The following is an 11,230-nucleotide window of genomic DNA, read 5'->3' as shown; positions in this document are numbered from 1 at the left end:
AGTGAGGAAACTAAATATCTTCCTCTCACAGTTTGACATGTTTTGGTCCAGATCAGTTGGAATCGGGGCTTTTTCAAAAACTTCTAACATCCTCTGTCCAGCGTTGTATTCAAGTGGAGCCCAAGACTGTTTTTTCTTTTATACTTGAGAAGCTGAAATTGAAATCGGGCAAAACTTCCTCTGCACAGTAACCTGTCAGTTCAATCAACATCACACAACGCTGGTCAGTGAGTCAATCCCCAGCAGCGGCCAAGAGTCGAGCAACACGACCGAGGACACGGAATGAGACTTCCAGCCAAACACATTGCTGGAGAAAGCGTTTCTTCACTCTGCTGAGGTTTATATTTTAGCACCTCATCTGAAGGGGTTTGAACAGAGTTAACGCTTTGCAGGATTTGTTGACAGGCCAGCCAGCAGCAGTGGATTTCTCACCTTGAGGGGGAACGATGGAGGCTGACATCTTCCAGTATCACAAAGAGGAAGACACGCTGGATGTTGAGTCTTTTCAGGGTACGTGTGCGTTCAGCAGACTGGTAAATCTCCAAGCGCAGGCTCAGTTACCCACCCGCGAAGCCAGTCAATCTCACTCAGTCAGAGTTGATTGGAGTGGCAAAGTGAAATGGCATGTTTCAGCTCATTGACGTTAATCCCTCATACAGACATCAGTGGAAACCATGCCGCTGTTTTTGAGGAGCATCACATCACAGCTGATTCAGCGCTTTGGTTTAATCTCATCGATATCCATGCAGTCACCTCTCCAGAATTGTGTGAGCGGCGAGGCTCGGTTGGTGGAGCAGTCGTCTCCTAATGGAAAGGTTTCAGGTTCAATTCCCATCTCCACAGCTCCATGTGCCGAAGTGTCCTTGGGAAATACACTGAACCCCAAACTGCTCCCACTGGAGTGACAGTGCCTTGCATGGCTGCAGCCTCCGTGTGCGTGTGAATGGGTGAATGCAATTAGTGGTGTAAAGTGCTTTGATACTGTTGATATATATTTCACATAAAAAGAAATATTTTGGTTTTACTGTTTAGAATTTTAGCTTAAGTACTGTTAAAAAAAAAAAAAAAAAATATGACAGGAACATGTCTGTGGATCAATAAGATATGAACACTTTAATTTTGAATTCAAGTACAGTCTTCAGTGTGACCATACATATAATTCTAACAACAAACGGAGCTTTCATACCTCAAGACGGAGTGTGACTTTTTATCCTTCTGTTCCTAAAAGGGATTGGCTGTTATTAATGTCTGGACCAAAGTAATTCTGAGACCAGACTCTTGTGTGGGTTGCTAAATTCTTCCTACTGAGCATGATGTGTAGTCCTGATTTTCATCACGGTTTTTTTTCCCTCCAAAATTATCACATTGTAAAAATACAACGTAGATGCTTGAAGTCATTTTTGTCCTCATTTAAACCTGCAATAGCTCCTATCCATCTTCTTATGCAACTTCAGGGAATGGAGCTCATCCCAGCTATGGACAAAAGGCACCCTGGACAGTGCGCAGATCCATTATTCATTCATTGCATGTCTTCAGAGTGCAAGATAAATCATATTCTGTCCAAAAATATAAACAATAAAGCCCTAAAGCCTGGAATCAAGCCACCGTCTTCATGATTGTGATATAACACTGTTGACCCTTACATCACTGTGAAGATTGAAACAGCTTAATTGTGATTTTACATTTACAGTGCATTACGGCTACTTTATTCACTTCCGAACAAAATGTGTTGTCGGTATTTTTGTTTGGTAGAGCAGGGGACGTAAGGATCAAAAAGTTTCGGTTACATTCCAAAGATTTCAAGTTTATTTAACGAGTCTTGTACAAAGAGCTTCACTTTATTTCAAAACTGCCCTTGTGCTGTTTGATAAAGCTAAATGTTTGAAGTTGCGGTTTAAATGAGATGCGTCTACATTTTAAAGAACTTAGTCCTGTTTAAAGAAGTGTGTGGTTAGAAAAGTCAAGGTGGAATGTTCATGTTTTAGATTTAGAGGTCTATGTCTTATTTAGGGACTCAGGATCCATTTTAACAAGAAGCTCTGATCTGAAAACGATCAGATTTTTCAGATGAGATGGTGTTAAAAGATTAAAACACTGGCTCCATTGGGAAACACCTGTCTGTATCAAAGAAGTGAATATATAAACAAATGTATGCATATGTACTAAAACAGTTAGTCCATCACTATGCTCATTGCTGTTCATGATGTAGAATCTTATGGCTCAATATTGCAATTAAACTTTTAAATAGCGAAAAAATAAATAAATGAATGTGTATTTCACCAATAATGAAACATGTTTTCACACACAGGAGAGAAGAGAAAGGTCATTCAGCCAGCATCTTTAAAAGACCCCAAACTTGAAAAGCTTAAGGAGGTAAGAAATCTGCAAACAGGCGTTCATTTAAGAATCTGTCAAAATGTGAAGTCAAAGCTCCTCCAGGAAAACCACAGAGCTGCATTTGTGAATTGCATACAGCGATATCTACACATAAAGCAAATGAAGAATGCAAATAATATCGCATGCAGGGAAGCAGCGAAAATGAAATGAACATAATTACAAGAGGTGACAGGAGACAGCTCTGCCACAGCAAGGAGCCAGATTTTAAAGCACAGTTTGAGATAAAGATGGCAGAAATGGAAACTCAAAACAAAGCTGGCATGTCTTGTACAAGAAGAAAACAAAAGAAATGTCAGGTATTTTCAAGCAGCGCTTTGTATCTGTCGCCATTTTCACCTAATTTAAGATCAAATTATCTAAATTTATTAGAAGAATTAAAAAAAGATTTCACATGGTTTTTGTTTTATTTTTTATCCCTCTGACTGGAACTAGTGGTTGGAAATGAGAGGGTTTCATGTGATTATGTGATGAATTATGTCTTGGTAGGCGCTGGTTGACTGGATCAATAGGAGTTTGAGAGCAGAGCACATAGTGGTTCAGAGTCTGGAGGAGGATCTGTTTGACGGGCTGGTACTTCATCACTTGCTGTGTGAGATAAGACACATTTTGATATTCCATTAATTGCATGCCTTCCTTTTATTCGAATTAGAACATTAAGAAAAAGAAAAAAAAAAGCTCTGAGCTAGAGCATCCATCCAATCAAAAATAATGACTGTCTCCATGCAGCCAGACTGGGTGGTGTGCACTTGCCCGTGGGGGAGATAGCACTGACCAGCACGGCTCAGATCCACAAGCTGGAGGTGGTCCTGGAAGAGCTGGACAAGAGACTGGGTCTGCAGGACAGCAGTGGGATCAAATGGGACGTCAAACGTGAGTCACGCAGCTGGCTGAGCTTCAGCGGCTGAGCAACAAGTGAACAAATGTTCTCTGCTGGCACACATTGCTGCAGGATTTGGTGTTTGCTCGTTACCGCCATATAAGCTCACACCAACTGTGAGCGATATTAGAGGAGATAAAATGTGCTGGCATTATTTGGATCCCTTTTAATTACCTGGATTATTTCACACTTGGTGCTTTGGAGGAAGCAAAGAGAGGTCAAGTTAATAGCTGGATTTTTGAACACTCAATTTCTAATTCAAATAATCCCTTTTTATATTTTGTTATGGTAGAAGTTGTACATAAAAAGTATCATGGTTATGGGGTGTCCATACAATCACAATACTTGGGATTGGCACACAGGTTCAGTTTGATTCAACAAATTTCTGATTATGTCAAAATGAGTGAGACCTTTGGCTTCTTCATATCAATACAACATCTCCCAAAATATCTTTCCAACAGCTGTTAGATCTTCCTGTCCTTCTTCCTCTTCTTTGCACCTCCAGCACCGGCTCCTCACGCACATAAAACAGCTTGTAGCAACACAATAATAACAAGAACAACACAATATAGTAGAAATAATTTCATACAGCATTTGAGAGAGACTGTGGGCGTACAGCCTGGGGATGCCACAGCAGAGGATTTCTCCTGAACAGAACCTGAAAAATAACAAACACTCTGTCTTTGCCTCACAACTTAACCTACAAGGACAGAGATCAGCTTCCTAGATGGATGGATCTTATGTAGCACAACAGCAATTCAAAGTTAGACTAGATACTGAGCTGCTGATTTGGGAAAATCTACAGTGACTGACTGCATTTCAAAATCGTCGTCACAATATTTTGGCTTCTATTTTGTACAGTAGGAGGAAATGTGTTCGTGAGCAACGGCTTTTACATTTCTTTTTTCCCCAAAAGGCGGACATATTTGAACAAGAAAATGCAGAAAATGACGAGCACCGGTGATTGAAACAAAATCAGGAATCGTTATTCTGATAAAATTGGTCATTTTCTTCTATCGTTTCACAATAAACTGTATGTTTCACCAGTTGAAAGCTCCGAATGTGCGGCATCAGAAGTAACTTTTTGGGGGCTGATCCACAACACAATTGAATGATTAAATTAATTTGATGAAATTAACACAGCAATGCTGGATAATATTCGGACAGCTGCAGTGTGGTATGTGCTGGCAGGTTGCCAATCCATCTATATAGAAAAAAAAAAGAGAGCCAGCGACACATTCACACCACGGTGAGGCTGCAATTCAACCAGGAATATTTCAGCTTTGAAGCAAGAACACAAAAACCCACCAAACACATTTGATTTACAGGCATTGTCAAAAACTATCTGATGTATTCAGAGGTCATTAAATAGAAATGTTTTTTTAATTTTTTTTTATTTTCTCTGTTTACTCGCTCCTGCTTCTCTCTGTTTTCTGTCACATCAGCAAATGGTTGATTCTGGTGTATTTTGTTCTCTGTTTGACTGTCAGTCATCCACAGCAAAGACCTCCTGGCCACTCTCCATCTCCTGGTTGCCATGGTGAGATGTTTCCAGCCTGATGTGGATTTGCCTCCGAACGTCAAAGTTGAAGTCGTAGTGGTGGAAGTGAGTCTCATCTTGAGCTCGAGCACCTTTTTCTACTCCGTGTCAGTCTGGAAGCAACTCATTGGGTGGAATGGCTGCTCAGTTGTGTTTCACTTTCATTTCCTCACAGGTCAGCAAAAGTGGAATCAAGTCAGATGTGCAGACAGAAGTCCTCACAGAGGAAAGGTGAGGTGATTTTTATCCTGATGGATTCAGTGGACAGGAGAAAAACACAGGACTCATTTTGATTTTTGTTGGGGTTTTTTCACCCTCGTCAGCAGGGACGCAGACGCAGCTTCCCTCAGCAATACTGAAAGTGAGTGAATGTGGTCACAAGTTGAGGAGGTGGAACATCTTGAATGTCGTCCAAACAGCATTACAGCCCACTGACATTTATTTTCTGCCTGTCTGGTCACCCAGGGGAGGATCCCATAGAGCAGCTGCTGAAGCTTGATGCTCACAAGGTCAACACAGTGAAGAAGGTACAACAAGGACAAGGGAAGTGCTGAGACAGCCAGGTGTTCACTCAACTCCGCTGTGAGAGACAAGCCGTAGTGCTCTCAAGACAGATGAATACTATTCAGAATTCACACAACATATGCGTTATGGATGTAGTGTTACTACTGTAGGGTTAAATGAGACATCAATCTTGTTTATAGAAGTAAACTGTAATTTCTTCATTCATTATTGATAGAGGTCTCTTCTTAGTTTCTTTGTCTAAAAGGACATTGTTTGTCAGTACACCTCAATGTAAAGATATTTAGTCATATTAACACAGAAAGGAGCAGAAAATCTTCACATTGCTGAAGGAGAAACTCAGGATTAGCATTGTTCTTGAAAATGAGTGCAGAATTCCACTTGCTTTAGTCATGGAATTCGTTAATCAGTTTCTGCAAATAAATTTGTTATCAGGTACTCGAAAAACATGAGATAAACAAACAAATTCCAAAAAATGTGTCAGCTATGTAAAATAAACGCTGATGTTAATTTGCATGATTTTTTGTACAAGTAAATGAGCTTCATGTCATAATACATGGGTGATGCGTTCATGTGCATGAAGTAACTCCGCCCTGCTGCGCTCCATGGCTGACCAATCGTTCTCCTCAGAGGAAAATCTCCTCTCCTCAGAATGTATTAACTTAGATGTTGCCATGCGGAGAGAAGAATTAAAAAGGTTATATTTCCATCTGAAGTCTAAAAAGTTAACACACCGTTCATGCTGTGACAAAGTCATTGTTGGAGGAACTTCTCATTCTATACATTGAACTTATAACTGAAAATGTCTGCTTTCATTTCACGCTCACTAATCTGCCCTCTTCCTATTTTCAGGCCATCTTACATTTTGTCAACCAGAATATGGCAAATGTGGGGCTTCAGGTGTCTGATATAGACAAACAGGTATCAACTAGATTCTAAAGATTGATTCCTGACGCATATATACTGATTCATTTCCTTTCCCCTTGAGGTAATGTGCCTGTCCTCTGACATGTTTCCATGTCCCATGTGTCTCCTGTTCAGTTTGCTGATGGTGTGATTCTGCTGCTGCTGATTGGACAGCTTGAAGGTTTCTTCATCCCCCTCTTTGACTTCAACTTGACCCCTGTCAACCACTCTGAGATGGTAAGATATGGACTCATTTTGGATTCATGAAACATTAAGAGCCTCCTCACAGAGGTGATGTGTCAATACCGAGCAGAGGCTCACTTAACATTTAACTGTTATAAATACATCCGGCCTGTGGCAAATAGGTGATGTGGGTTTCATTTTCAACATATATTAAAAATTTTATTCAATGAAAATTTCATTAACAAAAAACCAAAAACATTCTATATGGACTTCCAGTTTTGTTTTTTTTAAACCATCACTATCTGATTAATTTCAACACAGAGTGCTTTAGTTTGATTTACAACTTCAACTGATATAAAATAAAATTGTCTTCATCTTCTCTGACCTAATCACATCTAATTCCTTTGTGAGCAGAGTGGATAATGAAATACAACACTAAGATCTGATTCTAAATGGAGACTATTGCAATATGTGCTATGAGGAAATTACTTCTTCCACAATTACCATAAAGAAAAGTATATGCAGCATTTCTTCAGTGTGATGGCTCACTTGCAATGCTCCCTTTGGTTTCACTTTACTTGGAAGAATAAGATGATGCAGTGTGAAAGCTACACCTATAATTATCTCACTGAAAACATACATGTTGAATTAACTGTCACGGTTCACACTCGAGACTCAGGTGCGGACAGAAACATGGCAATCACGAATACTCTCGGAGCACTTTTTTAATAAACGACGTGGCAAAGAACTCAAACCAGAAACACAAATAAGCAGAACTCTAAAAAGCCAGAATTACAAACTTAGCCCAGTAAATACAAACTAAACCCATCCAAACAGAACCCCAGAATAATCAACACAGATACACTACGCAGGCTAAGGAACCACCCAAACAAAGCTATTAGGACCCAGCGTATGCTGCAGCCCGAAGGGCGGTTGTCAGGGAGTCTTGTGCTGAAGCTGTAGGAACGGGCCAACAAGCAGAGTCACAGACAGGAGCTTGGTGCAGCAGGGTGGATCCAGAACTGCAGTAGGGGAGAGATAGACTCAACGCAGGGCAACACAGACTAAGGCCAGGCCAGGCGAGGCGAGGCGAGGCGAGGCGAGGCAGAGCAGGGTACAACTAACTGTGGGTAGTTTTACTGTCCGGCGCCGAGTCTTCATCTGATGCCAGCTTTATAGGGAGAGAGGTGCACTGTTGGGTGAAGCCACGCCTGCCGCAGGTGAGTGCACTCAGGTAATCAGCGACTGCACTCCTCCACACCTCACGCAGCATGCAGCACACACCCACCGAGGAAAAAGGAAAGGAGGGAGGGGGAAGGGAAAAAATGCTGCCAGTAGGCAGAGCCAGAAATGGAGGTCATGACATTGACACCACACCTATTTAGTTGCAGATATGTTCCAAATGTATTGCAGATACAATAATATATACCAAACACACTATAAATAACATGCACATTGAGTTAATCTGGTGATTTAAACCCTGGAACAGTGTTGTACACATGTAGATACAACCGGTCTGTCATCAGCCATAAAAAAATTTTTTTATAACTTACTGCCACCGAAAAGCAACATTTGCTGCATTAAGTTGAATTTGCTGACTTTATTTGATATGTTTCAACATGCTTCTCGCAATCTGTCACCAAATTAAGGGGGCTGATAAAAGGGTCAAATTTGCCACAGTCTACGAGTAGTTCTTTCTCTTGAATTATTTTAATCACTTCTCGTGATCAACACATATGTCAAGAGCGTACATATGAAAAAGCATGTTCTTTCAACTTAAAAGTGTTTATTTCTGACGTTTGAGTGTGTATGAGTTACAGAATTTCCACAAATTTCACTTAAATTTTACTTTTCTGGATAAAAATGTGGTGTGATTCTGTTTGACCTCCAGGTTCACAATGTGACTTTGGCCTTGGACCTGCTGAATGATTGTGGCCTGCAGATATCTGATGTGGCTCCACAAGGTGAAAGAGCCCTCTTGCTTCATACAAAAAAACCCACTCTGACTTGTTTACACATTTTGAAATGCCATTCACGGTGAATTGGAGAACGAAAACAAAGACTGAAAAACAAAAACAATAACAGCGGAAGACCCGTGAGTAAAATGATTATAACAAATGCCACTCAGGCTTCAAGATAGCGGTGTCAAACTAATGCAGATGATCTCCTCTATCAGGAGTGTTTATCAGTGAAACCCCACAATCTGTTTGCGTATCAGGAAGGAAATCGCTCGGGTAGTTTGAGTTAATCTCCGCAGCACTGCGCGGTGAGGCTTTGACAGTATTTTGGGAGGGGAAGACCGAAGTGCAGAGGGAATTTGAATGAGTGTGAATTGCGTCTGGATGGGCAGCACTGCAGATGATTGGCTCAGTCCGAGGCCATCATCGTTCATTTGGAGGAGGGGAGCGTGCGACAGTCTCAAGGGGACGGTGTCGCTTGGTGACCGCTGATAGACACAGAGATTTAACCTCGCCGCTATGGCTATATCTGAGGAAGATATGTAATTTATATTCATGAGCACAGCTACTGCATATCACACAGTAATCAGGACGATCTCTAGAAATATCCGGAATGCATCTCTTCACTGTAAAAATGGCTGCGGGGTCTCAGATGTTTGCGAGCTACAACTTACAAGTGAAAAGATTAGATTGCAGCTTTCTAACCACGGAATAATGTCTTCTTTAATTGTGCCATAAACTATAAACCAAACATAATGCATCACAAAATGTCAAATATGATGCAATGTACATTTTTTTTAATGCTAACTTAATAAGTTTAAACGAAATCAGTATTTGTACCCTGAGTTAACCAAAGATTGAAAGAGAAAGTTTAGTATGGATGGAACAAGTTGTGGCACTCTGTGGGTCTGAATGTACAATATGTAATATTAAATATTTTCAATGTTCAGAAACTACTGTCATCATGTAATTTAAAAGTGTTTTGTGCTGTATGTTGATTTTATTTGTAATCCAGTTAAGTATACAATCTAATTTTGCAATATCACACTATGGCACAAGACGTTCTTGTGAGAAACACAAGCATTCAGTTTATGTTCAGTCTTTTAAGTGAAGCAGAAGTTGCCAGTTCTTGAAAGTTTAATAGTAAGAAAACATTATTATTGGAAACACTCTTGTCAAACTGGATGCGGGATGCAACAGCCAATGCTGACATGATTAGTAAGAAACAGGACTGAATCTAGCTAATAAACATGTACATTTGCCTGGAACCATTTCACTTTTGATCTGTAATTTCTGTCAGAAACAATATTTATCACATTGTCCTTGATTCCATGCACATCTCCTTAAATGTCCTGTTGTGCCTAATTTTATGGACCACACTGTATTTATTCAACTCTAAAGGGACGATTCAATCAAAGATTTCCTCAATTGTCAGCAAATTCTATTTGCATGATTACTTGCGATATTTAAAAATGTAATCAGCTGCAAATCCAATTTTTGCAAGATTGTAGTGATTAAAAGTCCATGACTTAATATTGCTTCATTCAGAAGCTCTTTTCAGTGAATATATATATCCCGAGGATAGTTTGAACTGCACAGACGCAGTACTGTTGGACTGATTAGTTTTGAGTCTGGAGTTCTAATCACTGTATACCTGTGTTTGGGTTGACTCCAAATAAACGAGACAGAAATAGAGAGAGACTGACACAGTGAGTTACCGACTGGTTTAAGTGTGTGAAGTAATCAATGGCAAATGGATCAACTTCGCTTCCCCGTCAATCCACTATTGACAGGATGAGCTTTCTCTGTGAGCTTCAGTCTCCCTCTCCCTTACCCTCAACGGAACCTGTCAGCCAGACAGCCTGTAATTGCAGAATAAATCCTAAACACGATAACTGTTAATGTAAAGACCAGGAACATTAATCTGAGCCAGGAGCGAGCAGCTAATTTAATTCATTTTTAGTGTCTTTTTAATTAACGGCATAATTGCTGAGCTGGAATGAGGAGTCCCAGTACTCAGAGCCTAAAAAGGCTCCATGCTCTGTGCATTAATGGGGTTAGCCACTGGTGGAGTCTGTCTTTATGACACATTTATTTGGTTAGTGTACCTCACGATAGAGGGCAATTTTATCATGATCGCATCTCTCCAAGGACGTATTGATTAGCTTAATGTTTTTGTGTCCCCTTGATCTATGACCTGTTGGCTCGCATCATGAGATTAGCCATTAGCTAATGCTGGTCACAGGTTCATCATATTTTCACTGCCGCTGTGGTCGAAGGACACTAATGCATGTTATTTCTCTGGACTTTTTTGGCAGATATTGTCTCGCAGGACATGGCAGCCACCATGAAGGTCCTGTATTTGCTGTTCAAGAAGCACAAAGCCAAATGAGAGAGGACGTCGCATAAAAAAATAACTGAGCACCTGAATCTGTGGAGCGTTCAGCCAATCACACCGAGGATAAATCACGGACCGGCCACTGTAACAGGGTTTTAACGAAACAACACTTTAACAAAACAAGCAGACGTATGCATGGATTACGCAAAAGTGAAATTTTCTATGTTTTTACAGAAAGAAATAGAGGTTGAAGATAATTAAACGGTTAACTTGAGACAAACAATTAAAGTTGTGGTTTTTAAAGGGGCAACAGAGAGCTTCAGGAGGGAAGCGCAACAAAGAAAATCCTGAGCGTCAGAGGGAGGACTTTTCCTTGCATGATTCTTTGCTTAGATTTTTGGAAACGAACTTGATCAGAAAATAATAAAACTATTGATCATTATCATTTAGCATCTATGCAAAAGTGTCGCCTATACCCAGACTACAAGTAACGACTAAGCAGGTATTTC

At 40.3% G+C, this 11,230-nt stretch overlaps 1 protein-coding gene across 1 annotated transcript; it reads left to right on the top strand.

Moving 5' to 3' along the window:
* Positions 1-403: 403 nt before the first annotated feature.
* parvg (parvin, gamma) lies at positions 404-10,775 on the top strand (the record flags this gene model as incomplete). Its single annotated transcript, XM_080505480.1, has 12 exons — positions 404-510; positions 2,309-2,373; positions 2,884-2,986; positions 3,124-3,267; positions 4,765-4,880; positions 4,990-5,045; positions 5,138-5,175; positions 5,280-5,341; positions 6,189-6,257; positions 6,378-6,479; positions 8,317-8,389; positions 10,702-10,775. Exons 1-12 carry the CDS (start codon positions 447-449, stop codon positions 10,773-10,775), a joined length of 966 nt encoding a protein of 321 aa, XP_080361606.1. The 5' UTR covers positions 404-446.
* Positions 10,776-11,230: the final 455 nt, after the last annotated feature.

This window comes from Blennius ocellaris (genome assembly GCF_963422515.1).
Source record: "Blennius ocellaris genome assembly, chromosome: 11".
Taxonomy (NCBI): domain Eukaryota; kingdom Metazoa; phylum Chordata; class Actinopteri; order Blenniiformes; family Blenniidae; genus Blennius; species Blennius ocellaris.
This window is presented reverse-complemented; position numbering and strand designations above follow the sequence as displayed.